At 44.9% G+C, this 21,155-nt stretch overlaps 1 protein-coding gene across 3 annotated transcripts in view; it reads left to right on the top strand.

The window, feature by feature from the left end:
* Positions 1 to 207: 207 nt before the first annotated feature.
* ELF5 (E74 like ETS transcription factor 5) overlaps positions 208 to 21,155 on the top strand; it is a 47,114-nt gene continuing 26,166 nt past the window's right edge. The window contains exons 1-2 of one of the 3 annotated variants that reach the window (XM_033205381.1): positions 208 to 616; positions 20,010 to 20,134. In XM_033205381.1, coding sequence (XP_033061272.1) covers positions 561 to 616; positions 20,010 to 20,134 — 181 coding nt within the window. In that variant the 5' untranslated portion in view covers positions 208 to 560. Of the gene's footprint in view, positions 617 to 12,056; positions 12,182 to 14,058; positions 14,313 to 20,009; positions 20,135 to 21,155 lie in introns of those variants that run through there. The other 2 variants (XM_033205383.1, XM_033205382.1) reach the window with 2 other exon arrangements.

Consider the following 21,155-nt stretch of genomic DNA (forward strand, 5'->3'; position numbering starts at 1 on the left):
TAACTTCTGAGTCACCCCCGCTCAGGGCCAAGTTTTGCCTCTGACTGACTGGCTAAAGTGGTTGTCTGACCTCCCTGGGCCTCCACTTGCCCTTCTATAAAATGGGGATACAAATATTGCCCTCCCTCTCCCGAGTGGCACGAGGCTCTGATAATTACTATTTGGCAGGGTGCTGAGGTGCTGACAAGCCCTGTCTGACACATTTCTCTCTGGCTCCTCCAGACGCTGCACACCTTCCCTCCGCTGGAGACCACAGGCCCATCAGCAGCACACGGAGACTTCAGCCACTCACCACAGAGCAAGAGTCTCTTTCCGGCTGTCTCTCTCCGCGGTAGCTCATGTCAAAACGAAAGACTTGCCTAATCTTCTGCTGACCCCTGGGCATTGTGGAGGTGGAAGAGCCACCTGTCAGCTGCCACTCCAGGACTCTGCTGCGCCTGGGAGGCTGCTCAGGGTCAGGACACTCAGGGGTGGCATCCTCTGCCTGGAGGCAGCCATGCAGTGTCCTTCTCACTGAGGAGGAGGGTCCGATCCAGCCGGGGCCCTCGCAGGGCTGGGTGATGACAACATTGGAGGACCCGAGTCCAGCCCAGCCTGGTGGGACGAATGAGCTGAGGTGGGTGCTGTGTGGATCTGAGTGTGCAGGGAGAGGAAAGGGCACCTGGGGGGAGAGGAAATGCTGGGGTCCAGCAGGCAAAGCTGCCCTTGCCCCAACCCATCTGCCAGGGAGGAAGAAGAGATGGCTCCCCTAGCAAGTGCCAAGGAAACTAAGGCCCTTTTCCTTACACTTAACCTGCAAGCCAGCCCCCAATGCCCTCCTAAGGAGTGAGACAACCCTCCCTAGGAAGCAGGACCATCCTTCAAGCTACTTTGTCCTATTTAGTCTGCCTGTGAGATGCATTTTTACTTTTACCCAATTTCATCCAGATAGGGAAAGTCGGGAGTCACAAAGCCGTGCACCGCACACTGGAGCTTGGGCTGGAGTCTCTTGGAGACAGCTCTGCATATAACTAACATACAACCTGGCCCCAGGTAGAAGAATGGAAACGGATGTCAGGTCTCCTTGCACGATTTTGAGATGCCAGTGTGCCCACCTGCAGAATGGGACTAGAATGTGAGCTCTTTCAGTTGGCTGGAATCAGAACTCATTCCTGTGTCTTGGGCATTTTACTATGATCCAGTCATTCATACTGATGCATACCTTGCTTGTTTGTCCAGACATGCCTTCTGCTCAGCCCAATAACATCCCCTTAGATAGTGGGCTTTTGTTTCCATCCTTGGCTAAATTCAGCTGCTGTAAAAAGCGTAAGATAGAGCTGAGACCCACAAGGATGCCGATCCAAATCTCCAGGCCCTTGGTATTGAATGCCAGTTTAAAACCAAGATTTCTTAATTCCCGAAAAATGGGAAGTGGGGTCGGGGCGGGGTGCGGCGCACAGGGGAGGGGCGAGATTAGGGGCCTGTCTAGCTGAGTTTCCAGCCCCCGTGCCTTCCTTAAAAACAGTCGCTGTCTTTAGACCTAGCATGTTACCGAGTGGCTTGTCAATGTCAGGATAGCCGCGCAAAGAATCTCCGGCATGTCATTAACCTCGTTCCAACATGTAATTAGCCTGAAAAGCCTCCTTGCTGCCTCCATTCAGCATTACATCATAAAGAATAAGATATTTTACTATTTGCAGCACACGGTGAAGACTTTAAAGAGTTAATTATGGCTCACTGGAGCTCGTCCCCAAGAGCCCAAGACCCAGAAATTAAACTGATTATTTTCAAGTGTCAATCTTCAAGACAGCATTCCGGGCAACCTCCTCTATGGAATCTGAGGTTGACACTGGTTTGCAAGGTGACCCACCAGGATACGCAAGGGTGGGTTGGAGGAGGTTATTTGATTTCGGCCTTCCTCCTATATTTGGCCATGTGTTTTCAGAGATCGCATCATCTGTACAGGCTTAGAGAGAAAAGAAAAGCAAGGAGAGCTGGAATTCTACTTACCTTCTTGGTTCCGTGGGGTGAATCCACCTAAAGCCATTTGTAATCTCTGAGCTGGAGAGACCAGCAATGTGGCCAGAGTTCAAAGGGAGTTCAGCCGTAATCTGTATGTTACAATCTGAGCCAATCTAACCATGCAGGCTCTGAGGACATTATTATCAGTCAAGTGTAATTATAGATAAAATAGTTTTATTAATCAGCTTCCTAAGGGGACTGTGTTTATCTGATGGCTGTGTGTATAATGTTTGCATGGGAGAAGGGGGAGGGGTCTGTGCTGTGTGTGGTTGATCTGTATAAAGGAGAGGACAAGGTGTCTATGGGGAGAGTGTGGTGGATGTAGGGGTATGTCTAGGTATTAGGTGAGCTCTATACATGAGGGATGGGAGTGTGTGTGGTAGCACTGACAGCATGCACACATGCATGTGTGTGTCTGTTTGCCCAGGTTTATTCAGCTGGACTTGAAATTGTGCCTGTTTTTTCCACTATACCTCGAATTTATCATCACCCTTATCCCAAAAAAGAGGCTTTTCCATATCTGTACAATAATTAGCTACAGTCTATAGAGTTCCTAGTTGCAAACTCCACCTGCAGGTGCCGTCCTTGGCGGCTGTCAGCCAAATTTTCAAATCTTATCTCCAGACCTATCGTAGTTTGTCTTAAATGTCCATCACCTTCAAAATGTTTGTCAGTTGAAAAGTATCTTGAACGGGTAGGGCTCCTCCTGAATATTGTTTTGTCTGGCCTGCAGTCAACTTCACTCAACACTGGGTAGGAGAAATGAACTTGCAAGGCCCAGAACTGCAGGTTTGATTTAAACTTGATCAGGCATCAGTGGGGAGGTAACCAGTAACACTCCGAGGCTAGGCTCCCCCGCTACAGTGAAGCTGAAGGCCAAGAAACTGCCTAGAGACTGAAACAGGCACAGCCAGCCTGGTTGCCTCTGCCCTTCCTGGCAATCTACCTGAAGCATTAGTGCCTGGACCAGCCCTCTCCACATACAGCCTTTTTCTGCTGACTGACTGTGCAACTTGCTGCTCACCCTGGCTGGAATACTTGACCCAAATTATTCCCCACTTCAGAGGGCCTTGTGCAAAATCTGCCCTCTGGCTTTAACTTGGCCCAAAATGACAGCTGAAACCTGGAGTGGATACAGCCTGAAAACCAGAAACACCAAGTGGCTGCTTCCTTCCCATAGAGGTAGGTAGCATCCATTCTCCCTTGGGCACTGCAAAAAGGCCGACTCACCAAAGCCCCACTATTAGGACTTCTGATGTCACACCTGTTGGCCACTCTGCAGTGATTTGCTGGAATTCCTGGAGCTTCTTTGCTCCCAGAAGGGCACATTAGGGCCCAGGGGGGAAAAAACAGTTTAGGTAAGGAAATAAACATTTTATAAAACTACTGCTCCATTTAAGATAAAAGAGGAGTGTTGGCCAAATATAGTGGCCTTCTCCTAACTCCCAGAGTTTGTAAACTTTTGATGGATTCCAAATAAACTGAAAATGAACAAATGGATGGATGAATATCTACCATGTGCCAGATACATACACCTTTATTATTTCAATTGATCTAGTGAGTAGTTAATACTATTTCCATTTTGCTAATTTAGAAACGGAGACATCACAGTAATAATCATTTACTGAGTATTTAATATATGCCAGGCACTGGGCTAAGTGCTTCATATAATACGTATATTATGTTATCTCATTTAATTGTCACCAAAACTGTATGAAGTGACTATTTTCAGATAATGAAACCACGTCTCAAGGAGATAAGTAACTTGGCTACCAAGAGATAGAACTGAGATTTGAACCCACATCAATTAGACTCAAATCCCAGTGTTCTTTCTGTTATTGGTTTTTCTTTAACTGCCTTCTTATATGGCTTATGTTCTTTGCAAAACCATGGATATCTTTTTAAATTATTGCATCACTCAAAAATATTCAGCCAAGTTCCACATCTCACTGGTTCTTTGGAACCAGAGAGCTATCACTGTCCATGCAACATGAACAGAATCCTGCCCATCTCCCTTCACATGCTGAGAAAGAATTAAAACATAGTTTCATGAACAGGGATGTCGGTAAGAGTGATGTCCAGGACATTGAAGACACCTGTCTTCACTTTAATTCCAATTGCTTCGCAATAATTTCCAAAATTTCCAATCCCAGACATTCACCTCAGGGATAGACAAGTTCTAAGGGGAGCCCACTTAGGCCTACAGGCTTGGGGTACAAGTGAGTCCACATTGACATGAACTTGTGGGTGAGTCTTGGTAGCTTCCCAATTTTGAGGCCTCTCCCTTCGGATTTGTCAGTACCAGAATCATTGGGTTTCTGTTGAGATATGATGTTAAACTCTGTAATAAAGTGACACATCAGAAAACTTCATAATAGTTTTGTAAAAGCATAATACCTAAATTCTTATACCATTCTGTGTTTGCAACAGAGACTGTTTCTCTAAGCAAGTTCCCAAACAGAATCAAACTCGGGAAATTTCAGTGTGTAATTTGGACATGTAAAGTTTTTAATGGCAAATGAAACTGTGGGAGATGGCAAAAGATTGCGAAGACATGGTTAAAACAAAAAACAAAACAACAACAACAACAACAACAAAAAAGATTATTGCAGAGTTGATGGAAGAAAAAAATCAAGCAAATATCCATAAGACACAACAGTACTGGCCGGACACGGTGGCTCACACCTGTAATCCCAGCACTTTGGGAGGCTGAGAAGGCAGACCACATGAGGCCAGGAATTAGAAGCCAGCCTGGGCAACATGGTGAAACCCTGTCTCTACTAAAAATACAAAAATTAGCCAGGCGTGGTGGTGTGAGCCTATAATCCCAGCTATTCAGGAGGCTGAGGCATGATAATTGCTCGAACCCAGGGGGCAGAGGCTGCAGTGAGCCAAAATCACAACACTGTACTCCAGGCTGGGCGACTGAGTGAGACTCTGTCAAAAAGGCAAGGAAAGGCGAGGAAAGGCAAGGAAGGAAGGGAAGGGAAGGGAAGGGAAGGGGAAAGGAAGGAAAGAAAAGAAAAAGGAAAGAGAAAGAAAGAAAAGAAAGAAAGAAAAAGAAAGAGAGAGAGAGAAAGAAAGGAAAGAAAGAAAGAAAGAAGAGAGAGAGAAAGAAAGAAAAGAGAGAGGAAGGAAGGAAGGAAGGAAGGAAGGAAGGAAGGAAGGAAGGAAGGAAGGGAGGGAGGAAAGAAGGCAGACACAACAGTATGACTCCCAGAAAAATGTAGGAGTCATATTTTATTTTTATGGGCAAGAGTAAGAGCAGAATCAAAGCTGGTGACAAAGTCTCATTTTGCTGCCCCACACAAGTTTGTTCCCAAATAGCAGACAAAATCAGAGGCCTTTTCAATATTGGGGTCCCCATTAGTGGTCAGAGGTCCCCTTGTTCATAGGTGCTGATATTCCCGACACATGATTCACAACTTACTCCGGACTGTCACATAGTGACACATGTAAGACTTCCTTCTCCCATGAGTAGGAAGTAGCAGTCATGGGCTGTCCATGCCTATCCTCTCCTTCCATGCATGGCCAGGTTTCCTCTTGATTGAAAGAGCCCCCGAGACACTGCAGAACACAGTGGCCAATGGGCCTGAGCTTTGAGTTACGTTATCCTAGGATTGAATCCCAGCTCTGCTACTTAGGTGTGTGACCTTGGGCAAATTACTAAAACTCTTTGAGCCTGTTTTCTCTTCTGTAAAATGGGTATAATAACAGCTCCTACTCCTACAGCTATGGAGCTTGGCACATAATAAGCATCCATTTCTAGCAGGTCATCCCAATCCTTCATCACCCAACTCAAATACCAAATCCTACAGAAAATTTTTTTCCGGCTGCTCCAGCACTCTTAGCTCCTCTTCTCTGAAGTCCTACAGCCCCTAACTCAAAATTTAGCTTGAAGTTAATTAATGCTTCTAAATATTTCTTCTTGAATTCTCTGTTAGGTTATCTCTATTCCTTGAAGGCCACAGCTAGGTCTTACTCTTTTTCACATCCTTCTTATTGATATTAAATACTGCCCTATTGGGTTTTTTATTGTTATATTTATCAAATTCACATTTTAACGTTTCTGAAATCAAAACAAGCTTGATTATCTATCTGCATATTTAACATAGCATTTCTTCTAAGACAATTGTTTAAGTCAATGATGTATCTTATGACCAACAACATTTAGCATTAAGACTTGGTTGACTGATGCAGCTGATCTGCATGGATCCAGCATCCCTTCTCACTTCCAATGCTCCATCTTCACATCCTTCCACCTCCATCTTTTGACCAAGGACATGCCTATGGGTGACAATCGGCAGGAGTGAGATGTTTAGCCTAGAGGTATGGAAGCCAATGTGTGTAGTCACACACATTATCAAACTGCATGTGTGATCATTCACACTGGACAGGTGAGGAAACAGGTTCAGAAAGTTACGTTCTCTCAGCAAGTCCAGTGTTTGCTTGCCTGCAGAAAGAGTAAGTGTTTAATAATTGTGTGATTGACAATCTATTGATAACCTTCATTAGCATGGTTCCCAGATTCATCAAGCTAATTAGCCTGATGGGGAGGGACCGCCCTATTCACTACCCAAGATTCCAATGGCAGCATCATTAGCCCAGTCTGCCCTCTAACAGCAGTATGGGCTGGCCACAAGAGTCATCCATTCCTCAGACTACCATCCCAAACAACTCTCTCAGAGCTGCCACTTCCTATGTGTGGTAGGAAAACATCTAAAGAAAATCCTGTCTTCAGGAGTCCTTCCTATGAGAAGGATCCCCTTGGTTGTGCCTGTCAGATCTGTGCCTTTGTAGAGGCATTATGGCTTCAGATTCACTGGGCTCACCCAAAATATAGAAACCTCTAATAGGTTGACTTCCAGTGTCTTTATGGGAGGAAGAAACACCAGCAATGCGGTCATGCAGTTGCATCAACTATTTCATAAACATTATCATAATTAAACCTATAACTATAAAATTGTATTTTTATTACAGATTTTAATGAAATCAAATTCTGTCATTTTCTATTACAATATTCCCTATTGACTTTGCCATTGTTTAACCTCCAGGGTGCCTTCAGTACTGGAAATAACAGGGACTTTTACTGTCCTGAGGCTCATAGCCAAGGAAGGGTTATTGAGGGAGCCACCTAACTGTTGCTCTCAATTGAATTGCAGCTTCTGGTCAGGAGGATGGTAGCATGAACAGCTAAAGAGTAAGCTGGATGTAGGAGGATGAGAGAAAACACCCAAAGAGGAAACAAAGCAAAGAAAGAAATCTGACCAATCAATCAACCAATTGACAATCAACCAATGAAAATTGCTTAAGCACCTACTTCTGCACGAGTCTGTGCAAGGCATTTTGGGGGACAAAATATTTACAACTCTTGTCCTTGCTTTCAAGGATCCTACCAGCAATTTGGGATGTCTAAGAAAATTGGTATCTCTTCAACCCAGATTGTGCCTCATGGAGAGGTACAAAATGGTAGCATAATGGTAAAGCTTGTGGACTCTGGTGCATAGGCTCCATATATGGTGTACTGGTGTATCCTGCAGAGGCTCCAGTCCTGCTTTGTGTTCCACGTGCTATGTGATATTGGGCAAGTTACTTCAACTCTCTATCCCTGTTTCCTCATCATTAAATTTTAAGTGATAATAATGGTACCTACCTCCGAGGAATGATGTAAAGATTAAATGACTTAATACCTGTAGCATGCCTAGACAGTTCTTGGCACCCAGTAAATGCTCAGTAAATGGTAGCTATTATGATTATTCATTGTGGAAGAGGAAGGGCAACATTATCCTACTTGTTATGGTAATGCCCAAAGGTTGGGACGCTCAACCAATATCTGTGTCTCTCTCTATAGCCCATTACAATAACTGCCATTTATTGAAACTTACCATGCACCAAGAATCATAGTAGATACTTCACTGGTGAGGAAATTGTGACCCTGAAAAGCTGATAGCTCATCTAATGTCTCCCAGGTGGCAGGTGCTAGGAGTTTGTTGTCATATACACCCACTGACAGAAATATTTTTGTTCTTAAATATTTGAGCCAATATAGCATAGAAAATTGCATTTTCTCCAACAGACTCTTTTCTAAAAATAATAAATGAGAATAATAGTGACAGGGGTCTAATCCAAAGCCAGTGCATTTCACCATCACACTGTAAATCTCTCCTTCTAATGGCATTATCTACAAATTTACCTAAACTTGTTTTTCTAACTCTCTTTTGTTTTCAGCCTGTGCTGCCTCCTGGGTTAGTGGTGAAGGTGGCAGGTTGAAAGAAAAAATAAATGACAAAAAAAATGTTCACCTTGGTTAAAGAGAGCAAGTTCTAGGAAAAGCAGCTGAGATGTGAAGCCTGTTATATGTAGTGAAAAGGATAGGATGGAAGCCTCCAGCCTCTGTCAGATGGCATGCCCTTTAAGACACGTGATTTTACGATCCACGTAGGTATTGAATGCATTCTTGATCCCAAGAACCATACTAGGCACCAGATTCAGTGAGGTACCAGAATTTCCACCCTATACTAACAGACAGATTGTGCCAGCAATAACCAGGAATCCTAGAAATCTTGAGCCAATAGAGAGGGATGGGCCACCTTTTAGGCCGGTGTGAGTCCAGAGCTAAAGAAGAGAGGCCAACTTAAGCTCGTGTTTCCACAGCTTGCCTTTAACATTGGTCAGGCCTGAGTTCAACACAGATTTGGCCACTGACCAACTGGGTAAGCCCCAGCAATCATGGCACCTCTGTTTCTCTGTCTTAAAAAAGAAAGTAGTGATAGCTACCTTCCATGATAATTGTGAAAAATAACCAAGGAAATATAGGTGAGTCATCCTAGCACAATACTTGGTATATCATAGATGCTCTTTAGGTGTGATTCTCTCCTCCCTATTCCCAAAGAACTTCCCCAGGAGCACCCAGAAACTGGTTAGCACAGCAGTTAAGAGGATGGGCTCCAGAGGCAGGCAGCCTAGACTAAAATACTTGCTCTACCACTTAGCTGTGTAACCATGAACCTCTCTACTTAGCCTCTCTGTGCCTCAGTTTCCTCATCTGTAAATTAGAGATGATCAGTAACTTCCTTGTCAAAAATGTATGAAAATTTAATGTAAGGAATGTAACAGGTTAAAATGTAGATAAGCCACACTTAGTTAGGGCTCCCTCTACTCCCCAAGTTTTCACTCATTTAATTCACACAACAACCCTACAAGAAATGTAATCCTTTTTCCCCATATTACAGATGAAGCAACTGGGATGCAGAGATGTTCAACAGGCTTCCCAGACCCACCCAGACAGCAAATGGCAGATCAGAGAGTCAAACTTAGGAAGTCTCCTTCCAGAATCTGTTTTCTTAGCCACTATGTTACAATTATAAGCCCAATTAGTGCTACTTAATATTGCTGTATGGCCAGGACACCAGAAGCAGGATAGGCTGGGAATTCTAAAATGTCTCATTCCTTCTTCTGTCCCCCTCCCCACACCCTAGTCCTTTTTTACCTTCCTCTTCCATCCCCAGTCCCCATTCTTATTGTCATTCAACACTCATAATGCAGTTCTTAGATGCTTCGTGTTCAATATCATCCAAGATCTCCACTCCAATCAAATTTAAGTTTAAAGTGATAGTTAAACTTAATTAGAGTCAAATTCCTCTTTTATTTTGGGTTTATCTTAATCATCCCTTTTATCCACTGGTCCAGAAGCCTGTAATTTCACACACAGGCACCCAGAAATGCTATATTATACATTTGGGACTATGAGACAAACAGAGTTCATGGTCTTATACATCCATTGTCAGAAGACTTATACTCAAATAATTGAGTCATTTGGGCAGCCACAGCCCCTGGGGAAAAAAATTGAGCCAAGAGAGTACAGAAAAAAAAAAAAAAAATACATAATTTCTCCAAAAGACTCTTTACTTTTTTGATTTTTTATTTTTTTATTTTTTTGAGATGGAGTCTCATTCTGTTGCCCGGGTTGGAGTGCAATGGCGCGATCTCGGCTCACTGCAACCTCCTCCTCCCAGGTTCAAGCGATTCTCCTGCCTCAGCCTCCTGAGTAGCTGGGATTACAGGCGTGCACCACCACGCCTGGCTAATTTTTGCATTTTTAGTAGAGATGGGGTTTCACTATGTTGGCCAGGCTGGTCTCAAACTCCTGACCTCATGATCTGCCCACCTTGGCTTCCCAAAGTGCTGGGATTACATGCATAAACCACTGCACCCAGCCCAAAAGACTCTTTTCTAAAAACAGTATCAGAATAACATGTTTTCCCTAAAAACCTCTCCACTGGGAAGAATGTATATGTTCAGAAAGAAACATGGGTAACATTTCAGAAACCAGTGACAAGATAGGCCAGTGCCCAACAATGGAAAACATAGTGTGTAGGACTATCACAGTCCACAGTCTCCTAGGAACCAAAGAGGAAGAGAAGTACAGAATTTTAAAGCGTAAAAGAAGCCCAGAGACCATATAATCCAGTTACTTGCAAATCCTTTCTAAGGGCAGATTCTTTTGTTCAAATGAAATCTTACCCAAAAGGTTTATATAAAAGCTGAGATGCTCGTATTGAGTCAGGAAAGAACAGGGTGGTCTACAGCCTAACCCACTCTACTCCACTCCCATCCTCTCACCCACAAAAGTCCTTGTAAGGGCTCCGGGGAACCCCCAGGGTTCCTCAAGTCACAGTTTGAAAAAAATCACTATTTTAATCCCACTTCCTCCTTTTGCCACTGGGGAAAAATGAAGACCAGAGAAGTCCAGGTTACCCAGCCAAGATAGGGGCCTAGGCAGTCACCTATCTTTCTTCAACAATTTTTCCATGATGACACCCAGTATCCTCTCATGAACTGCCTTTTGTTTCTGCAGACTCTGTATGTATTTGTATTTGTGTGTTTGTACCCATGCCCGGTGATCCCAGGAAAACCTAACAAACCAGTCCCTGCTTTCGCTTTAAAGCTTGGAGTCTGCCATTTGAATACAACATCGCCGCTGCCCAAGATGGCTAGAAGTAGAATGCAAAAAGGCACAGGATTATAAATAACTGTCTCATAGATGACCTGGGACACTGCCTCACAGCCTAAATTAGGCAGTTTCTGTTGTCACCGAGAAGTACTAAAAAGCAGTCAGTTCTCAGCGAGACACCTGAGAGCTGGCATCCACAACAGGCCCCCTGGCCTATTAGCTTTGGACACCTGACTGGGCCACTAAGCCTCTTCATTTCTCTGTCTGTGAAACAGAGGGGGGAAAGGGAGGAAGCCGCTGCATGGCTCATTACATCCAAGTGTTAGAAGTTTAATAAGTTAATGTGTCTGATGCCCTGATGGTGCTTAGGGAGAAAAAGTGGAAGAAAAGGCCCTAAAGTAGTTCTCCAAGCTGCCTATTCCCTTCACCTGGTTGGAAGGTGTAGGTTGGAAGAAATAGCAAGGGGGAGTCCTGGTGAACGTGCCCTATCAAGGACAATGCTGCAGTCATCATAGCTAACGGAGGGCTTGCCTGGCCTCCTGTGAATCTCATAGTAGCCATGAGGAAAGGCCCCATCACTTACATTAGACTCATGAAGCCCAGGGATGTTAGCTACATTTTTCTAGGTAGCACAGCTAGGAAATGATGGACGCAGAATTTGAATCCAAAGGCAGCTAGCTGCAAAACCTAAGGTCTTAACACCGGCCCTATAATGCTCTTCCTTCTCACCACAAGGGAAAAATAGAGAAAGGCATGATCTTACAAAAGCACTGGGCTCAGCCAGCCTGGGAGAGAGGCAGTGTAGACCGGCACCAGAGTGGAAACTCTGCGTTTCCCCTCCAGCTTGCACAGAGGAAAATTCCTCAGCAAACGCAAGATCCCGCACAGCTCCCAGGGACAAGAATTTTCTGCTTGTTTACAGAGTCCCGTAGGCTGGGAGTGGGGGGTTGCAGGGCAGGGGTGAGCTGGCACAAAAGCAGGATAAAGGTAAACTTTCTGCATATGAGAACCATTCCCCCCCCCTTCCAAGGAGCCGTGTCACACTGTATGTCACCGTCATCAAAGGGGCTGTGCATAAACCTGAAAAACCAAACGGACCTGTCTGTAGGTGTCACTTATATCACAAGGCTACAGGTGCTTTATTTCCACTGTACGCTGGTGCTGGGAGCGCCTGCCTTCTCTTGCCTTGAAAACCTCTTCTTTGGACCTACCCACCGCTGCCCTCACGTAAGCGCCTTTTCTTTGCTTTTTTGGATGAATCGTAAGGGGTGTCAGGTCTCAGAGGCTCGGCCTGGGGCCTGGGTCTGCTTGTCCATCTGCAGCTCCAGGGCCGGCACCTGGGTGCAGTCCCAGGGCCTCCCGGGAGCTGTTTGACACAGATGTGATGGCTTGCCTGAGACAGACCTGTTAGCCCCCACTCCCTCAGGATCTCTTAGCTGAACCAAGGGGCATTAAGAGAACGCGCCCAGGCACTCAGTTCTCTATCCACCCTAAAGCTTCTTTAGGAAGGGAAGCTGGATTTTACACAGAAAAATATTCAGCTTCAAGGAAAGCCCCCACCTACCCTTCTCCCCCGACTGAATTCCTTTCCCCACCGGCCTGCCCACGATCCCCCACCCCCTCGATACAGAGAACTGCCTTATTATAGTATGGGGCATTTTCAGGAATTTGTACAAAATCGTTTTAAAAGAAACCCATTTGCCCTCTGACATCTCCCCAGAAGAGAATGCTTCCAGAAAAGCAATGGTTAGGGTTTTTCCACTGTGTTCTCAGGCCTTGTCAGACTCTGCAGTGTGTGGAGTTTCTGTGGGGTTGCCCCCTGCTGACAGCGGCAGGTAGCACAAGCTCTCGCCTCACGCTGAAGCCGGGCCCGCCTGTCGATGGATGAGTCTTTTGTACGCCCGAAAGTGTGTCAGACATCATTAGGTGCAATCGCTTCATGTTACAGATGAGGAAACTGAGGCCAGAAAGGCTAGATGACTTAGGGAGGCAGCTCTGTGTTTCAGTCTAGTTCAGAGACCCAGGGAAGGGGGTGGTTTGCCCATCCAAGTGAACGCTTGATTCTTTTGTCTTCGTGTTCTCTGTGACACTGTTGTTTTTGATCATCTAAGGTATTCTCGGTACAGAGTTTTCAGTTTGGTCATCCTCCTTTTTCAGAAGTCACCAGAGTGGCAAATTTTTACATACATTGTTGATGGCTGATTTTTCCCTCTAAAACAGGATTGAATATATGTGTTATGCCCCGTCCTTTGCATATATTGGATTGCATGATTTAAAAAAAAAAAAATCTCCATTTTAAAGATGAAGAAACCGGAGGTCAAAGAGGGGCATGAATATTTATATACTGCATCTATATGAAAAAAAAAAGCTTAAGAATTTCAGCAGGCTGTGTAGTAAGAAATGTACCCCACATTCACAGCAGCAGAGATAGGATTTAACCCCTGATGTATTTAAGCCAAAACTGATAAGCTTTGCATCGAAGCCCACAGCAAACTACATGGCATACCTTTTTGGATCTGCGCTGCACCTTCAGAAAAACAGCTATAAACAAACAAACATGCAAAGTCCCTATGCAAGCTAAAGAAAAATGAGAAATCACTTAACAAGAGGTCAGCAAATTGGTTCTCACAGCTGCTGGGGTTCCTCCCAGAAGAACAAACACTCAAGCACCCAACCCTCAATCTTTCTTTAGCAGTAAGTGTTGAAATACTCCACTGGGTTCTCCTCAATGGGCCCCTTCTTAGGGAGGTCCAAGGGCTGGGAAATTGACCCTCCCTTGCTCATAAGTCTTAGGACAGAGTGGATATTTGGGTGTCACTGAGGCTTTGGGGACGGAAAACCAATTTTCTTCCCAATGAGACCACTCAGAGGGTGGGATTGAGGAAGCCCTTTCTTGGCCCCTTTTTTTCTATCTTTTGCACGCTATGGCCTTGTTCTGCCCAGTGACAATTTGGCCCATAAACCGCCAATGTGTAGATGCTTAATTGGGTCAATTTTTCGTCACATGCCCAGAGTGAAGTTGATGATCACCACCAGTCAGGAAGGAATTTTCCTCCTCTGGCAAACTGGCCAAGGCTGAGTGGTTTACTCCTTCCCCTCTCTCTGGGAGGCTGAGCAGGGGTGCCAGGTTGCTCAGGCCATGGCGCCACACCTGTTATTGCTGCCTCTGATTTGTGTGACGCTGAGAAGCCCACAGGCCTGTGCCTCCGACTGGGTGGATGCTCTCTGTGTGCATTTGGTGTGTGAGCCGGCTCTGAGAAGGGTTCAGAAGCCACTGGAGGCATCCGGGGACCTCAGCTTCCATGCCATCGCTGCCTCACTCCCACAGGTACCTACAGCCCACTTTCTCACATGTGAAGTGAGCCCACCTGATTCCTCCACCTTGTGTTAATCATTCTTGAGCCTTTCTTACTTACTAGGCAGCTAGCACAATGACTACATTTGGGGGAAACTGATTCCAACTTCCATTGATCTATTGGTGGGCAGTGAGTGAGGGTCCAGAGTGTATAGGGTACCCAGCTAGCCTGGGCAAAGAATGTCCAGCTGCCGTGAGGTATCTACATCCTACTGGGGTAGAAGGCAGTGGGCACAGGAGAAAAGGGAGAAGAGGAAATCAGGGAGCTTTTTCAGCACTAAAAGTTTAGTGTGTGTGTGTAGCGGTTGGATTTTCCTCCAATTTGGTGGACTTGCTTGACCAAAAAAATCCCAATATAATCAATGTGTATGTATTTGTGTGTGAGTGCCCAGGTTTGGATGTGTTGGCTCAATCAGGTGGATGTCTGCAGAAAGTCACAGAGTTAGGGCAGACCTTGGGGGCCGTCTTATCTGTGTTCTTGTTTAGTAGTTGAAGAACTGAGATTTAGAGAGGGGCAAGAGGCAGAATCATAACTCCAGGCCCAGGGCTTCTTCCATGATGAGCCAGCTAGTCCCTCACAAAATGAAAAGTATGTCCAGGACAGCAGGCCCAGAGACCTCCCAGGAGATCCCTGTCCGTCCTGACGCTGACACTAGGTTGATCTATCACAGCGCTTCTCCACCTGCTAAAATGTTCAATTATTGCAAAGACCTTAGAGAGCCTACAGAAGAGAGGCTGCTGAATACAAAGCAGCCATTATTCCTGAACTCTCACACCTACTGCATGCTGGCTAAGTAACCAAGGTCTTTTGTGGAGAGCCCAGAGTTAATAACACCCGCTCCTACTGTAATAGGAAAACAAACAAACAAACAAACAAACACCACCTTTTTCTACTTTTATAAGAGATATTTTTCCAAAAGCAAGAAATAATTACAGAAGAAAAACAGCATGTTTTATACCTGAGAAGGCCCTTAACAAAAACTTAATGGATATAATTTGCCTTAGAAGGAATTACCAAAGGGAATCAGATATAGCGTTGTGTAACACAGAGCACTAGAGAGATTACAGATCAAGTGAGTGGGCTGGTGTAAAGAGGAGAAAGAATAACAATATTAAAGGAGGTAAAAATCCTATTGATCAAAGAATATTTCTAGTTTTTTTATAATTCCATTCAATTTACCAAATGACCTTTTTTTTTTAATACCAAATGACTTTTGAGACCAATTAGTCAGGCATAGATGAGGAAGATCTCATTTCCACTGTCACATTTTGTATTTGGTGGATTCTTTATTCGACATTGAAGACCTGGGGACTATTTTCTGTTTTCTTCCATGTGGAATTCACCTCTCCTTTCTCCCAGCCCAGTGAAGGTCATATCACAGGCCTGCCATCCTCTTCTTTAGTTGTCTGAGCCTTCTGGCCCAGAAGAAAAGGGATATATTTGTCTTCAGCCCTCACTTAAAGGAATTTTTCTGAAGTCCAGTCCAGAAAGCAGAAGTGGCTTTCAGCTCCTGGGGCCCTTCCCTTCCTCATAACCTCTCACCCCATCCCTCAGCATCCTACCCCCTCCCTGCCCCCTACATTCAGCATATAAAACCAGCCAATCCGTGGGAAAATCACAACCCAAACCCATGCAGGCTTGACATCTGTTTGATTGGGCTCCCAGGAGGAGATCCATGCCCACGATAATCTGCAGAGCATATTAACCCTCTCCAGGCATCAGAGAAGAGACTTCCCAGCAGGGTCTGGAAACTCCCAGGTGATGGCCCAGAAAAGGTGCCTAAGTGTCAGAATTCAAACTCGGTTATATATTTACATCTGGAGAGGAGTTCTCATGCACGTGTTGTTGTTGTTGTTGTTGTTGTTGTTGTTTTGAGACAGAGCTTCGCTCTGTCACCCAGGCTGGAGTGCAGTGGCACCATCTCAGCTCACTGCAACCTCTGCCTCCCAGGTTCAAGCAATTCACATGCCTCAGCCTCCTGAGAAACTGAGATTACAGGTGTGCACCACTATGCCCAGCTAATTGTTGTATTTTTAGTGGAGATAGGGTTTTGCCATGTTGGCCAGGCTGGTCTCAAACTCCTGACCTCAAGTGAACCGCCCACCTTGGCCTTCCAAAGTGCTGGGATTAAGGCATGAACCATCGCACCTGGCCTCTTATGCACATTTGATGATGATGATGATGATGATTGGAGATTTTCAAGCATCTGCAAAGAATTGACCTTTGGTTTCAGAATCACACAATCCTGCCCCTCTTAGTACTGAGGTTCGATTTGCTATATAAGTGTGCCTTGGGCTCAACTGTGTTTTCAGAAAGAGAAGCAGATGGGCTGAGAGTCAGAAAACTAAGGACCTCCCTGCCACTTAACTCTGGCATCCATTAGCTATGTGACCTTAAGCTAGTTACACAAATTCCCTGAGTCTCAGCTTCCTCAACTGTAAAATGGTGGCGGTGAGGAGGGAAATTGGACTCAGTATTTTCCAACACGTGGTACTCGTGGTACTCGCATCAACTGGCAATATGCCAGATGAATCTGGTTAGGGGTTGCAAACTTTTTCTTAAAGGGCCAGGTATTTTAGGATTAGCAGGTCAAAAGGCAAAATAAAGGATATGATGTAAATATTTATATAACCACTTAAAATGTAACCACTTAAAAATGTGAAGTTTTTTTTATTTTTTATTGTTTTGTGAGACGTAGTCTTGCTCTGTCGCTCAGGCTGGAGTGCAGTGGCACAATCTCAGCTCACTACAACCTCTGCCTCCTGGGTTCCAGCGATTCTCCTGTCTCACTCTCTGGAGTAGCTGGGATTGCAGGCATGCGCCACCACGCCCAGCTAATGTTTGTATTTTTAGTAGAGACGGGGTTTCACCATGTTGGCAAGACTGGTCTTGAACTCCTGACCTCAGGTGATCCACCCGCCTCAGCCTCCCAAAGTGCCAGGATTACAGGCGTAAACCACTGTGCCCAGCAGTAAAATTATTTTTAACTGCAGATTTTACAAAAATAGGTGAGGGACTGCATTTTGCCTGTAGGATGTAGTTTGCTAACCCCTGATTTAGGTGGCGCATGTACCATTTTTATTCAAATGCTTAAATATTTATTTTTATGTATGTGTAAAAAATCCCAACTTCCCATTTATAGTGCTGATATACAGTTTTCTTTTTAATTACCATATTTATGTTAAAACAAAAAGGGAGTTGATGATTTTTTAAAGTATTTTAAGTAAATAATAGTGCTCGTAATATATGGATTGAGTGAAATTATGACAGTCGTAGGCAAATGACTGAAGTTTAGGAAACCCTGGACTAGATAAAGAATTCGCTCCTGCCAATCTTAAAATTCCATGTGTTTAATATCCCAAGACACTTACCAGTGGTGTGATTTTGAGCTGCTATGTTCCCTTCGTGAAATGAGGAAAGAACTACTCTATCTCAACATTATTTCGAGAATCAGAAAAAAGAATTCGGGTGAGCAGATTCTTTTCATCCGCCAAACACAGATTATTATTTTTTCTGAATTGTGGGGAGATGGGATTCAGCAGAGAGTGGCATGTGGGAATATGGGAAGCAGTGAAGTTGAGACTGGCACAGGCAAGAATGTGTGCAAGCGGGGGCCCCAGGCCTGTTCTTTTCTGCCTTCCTTCCAGCCTTAACCACACACCCTTCCCCAGAGCTCCCTGCCGCCGCCAATGTGGGTGGGGACTGGAGCACAGCAATTAGAATCATGGGCTTTTTAAACAGACACACCTGAGCCGCCACCCAGTCTCGCTGGCTTTGTATGTGTTACCCGGAGTCTCAGAGCCTCCATCACTCATCTATGAAATGGAACTGCTGCCAGTACCTATCTCAGAGTGGTTGTTCTGAGCAGACCAGGAAGAATGAAGCTAAAGTACTAAAGTACTTAGCATGAAGCCCAAAGTGAAGTGCTTGTTGCAGTGAGCACAGGTCCACACTCGTCTCCAAAACCTTGGGCCACACATGCTACAGAATTCCGAATTCTTCACAGATTAGGAAGGCGAGATAGTATATATACAGTGGAGTACAGATTACCCCTCGGGTTTAGGGTTGCCAGAACATTAATATTTCCGCACTGCATCGTAAGAATATTCACTCAGAACTGAACAATGACATCACTTGGACTCGGGAAGGGGAACATCACACATCGGGGCCTATCATGGGGAGGGGGGAGGGGGAGGGATTGCATTGGGAGTTATACCTGATATAAATGACGAATTGATGGGTGCTGACGAGTTGATGGGTGCAGCACACCAACATGGCACAAGTATACATATGTAACAAACCTGCACGTTATGCACATGTACCCTAGAACTTAAAGTATAATAAAAAAAAGTAAAAAAAAAAAAAAAGAATATTCACTCCATGCAATAAATAAAACTATAACCATAGTTATGAAACTGTATAACATATACATGTTGTATGTATGAGTATGTATATATAAAACAGTATATAAAACTATATAACATCAATTCAAGACTATTTTGTGCAAGAAAATAAGATTGCAGCAAACACACACACACATACACACACACTTCCTTTCAGTTTTCAGAGCTTTCAGATTTCAGAATTATGGATTAATCATACACAGTAATTCTTACCTTGTTTTTATTATTTATTTATTTGGCCAGTTTCTGTGGCTCACGCCTATAATCCCAGCACTTTGGGAGGCCAAGAAGGGGAGATCACTTGAGGTCAGGAGTTCGAGACTAGCCTGGCCAACATGGTGAAACTCCATCTCTACTAAAAATACAAAAATCAGCCAGGTTTGGTGGCACACACTTGTAGTTCCAGCTACTTGGGAGGCTGAGGTGGGAGGATCACTTGAACCGGGGAGGCAGAGGTTGCAGTGAGCTGAGATCACACCATTACACTCCAGCCTGGGCGACAGAGTGAGATTCCATCTTTAAAAAATATCAATTTTATTTTATTTTTATCATTTCAACTTTTAGTTTAGATTCAGGGGGTATGTGTGCAGGTTAGTTACCTGTGCATATTGCATAATGCTGAGGTTTCAGGCCCTATTGATCTCATCACCCAGGTACTGAGCGTAGTACCCAATAGTTAGTTTTTCAGCCTTGGCCCCCTTCCCTGCCTCCTCCCTCTGGTAGTCCCCAGTCTCTGTTGTTCCCATCTTTATGTCCAAGACTACTCAACATTTAGTGCCCCCTTCTAAATGAGAATATGAGGTATATGGTTTTCTGTTCCTGACTTCATTTGCTTAGGACAATGACCTCTAGCTGCATCCGTGTTGCTGCACAGGGCATGATCTTGTTCTTTTATATGGCTGCATCTTACCCTGTTTCTAGAAGCATATTATTGAACGTCATAAGTCAGAGTTCAGGGGTCAGATGTGAGCAAACAGGAAACATAAATAGAGGCAGTATTGCATATTCAGAGCCTCCATGCTCAAGTCCCCTCTTTGCCACTTCCCAGTTATATCACTTGGGCAACTGTCTCAACCCTTTTGCCTCAGTTTTCTCATCTAAAATGGGAATAGACAGGATGTGGCAAGGATGGAATAATGTCACTTGTAGGTGACATTAGGGGGTGCCTGTTCCTAGTGAGTGACGTGTTTGTTATCATTTTTAAAAACCAAGTATCGCCCTGCTAGGGGCTCCTGCACAGTGTGGCTTCAGGAGTCCCTCACCCCAGCCTCCTCACGACCTCTCCCGCTGTTGCAGGGTGATGTTGGACTCGGTAACACACAGCACCTTCCTGCCGAATGCGTCCTTCTGCGATCCCTTGATGTCGTGGACTGATCTGTTCAGCAATGAAGAGTACTACCCTGCCTTTGAGCATCAGACAGGTATGTACGTTTGAAGGAGCCTATCTGAGCGCAGCCAGGATGGGCTAGGGCAGGAGGTGGTGCTGGCCTCAGGTGAAAGACAAGGCTGTGCTGGGGCCTAGGAACACCAGAGTTCAGGGCAGAGGGCTAGAGGGCTCCTGGATGGAAGGAAGGGCAACCTCTTGCAGATAAAAGGTGCTAGAACCCTCACCCCCAAACTCCCTAGTCCTGTGGCTTGCGGCCGTGCATGGCTCAGCTAACCTCTCTGAGCCTCATTTTGCTACCAAGTAAAATGTACGTCTCTTAGAGTTATTATGATATTTAAACAAGGTAGTAGAAAGAAAGCCCTTAGCCCAGGACCTGGTATGCTGTGGTTGCTTGATCATGGTGGTTTTAGCCAACATTTACTGAACACGAGCTGTGTGCCAAACCTTGTGCCAAGCACCATCTCATCCTTGCCAAAGCCCGATGAGAGGAACAATTATTATCCCTGTCTTATAAATGAAGAAACTGAGATACAGAGAGGCTAAGTGACTTGCTCTGGGCCTCACAGTTAAGCTCCATGCAAGCTGACCCATCTTATAATTGATATCACACTGTGGTTATCGATATTAATATATCATTATTCTCTGAGCTTCTATTTCTTTTTCCCTAAACCAGGGGTGATGAGAGCTACTATTTCTTTTTCCCTAAACCAGGGGTGATGAAAGCTACTATAAGGTGACTAAGGGAGCCAAAGGGTGTAAATATGTAGCCTGGCAAAAAATAAGTGCTCAGTAAATATGAGCCGCTCACTGTTCCCCAGGCCTCCCTCCCCACCCTTCCTCCTCTCTCTCAGCCAGGATTTCTCCACCGGAGAAGGCAGCATGGGACCTTGAGAAAATCCCATGCCGGAGGGAGGCCAGCCAAGCTTTGCCCCATGAAACCCTCTGAGGGCCTCTGTCACTGAGGTACTTGGGTGAACACACATCACAGCACACCTGGCTGACTGCTGGCACGACAGGAGCACGCGCTGCTCGGTGGTCCTGCAAGTGCCAAATAA

Source organism: Trachypithecus francoisi, unplaced genomic scaffold, assembly GCF_009764315.1.
Source record: "Trachypithecus francoisi isolate TF-2019V2 unplaced genomic scaffold, Tfra_2.0 Lachesis_group8, whole genome shotgun sequence".
Lineage (NCBI taxonomy): Eukaryota > Metazoa > Chordata > Mammalia > Primates > Cercopithecidae > Trachypithecus > Trachypithecus francoisi.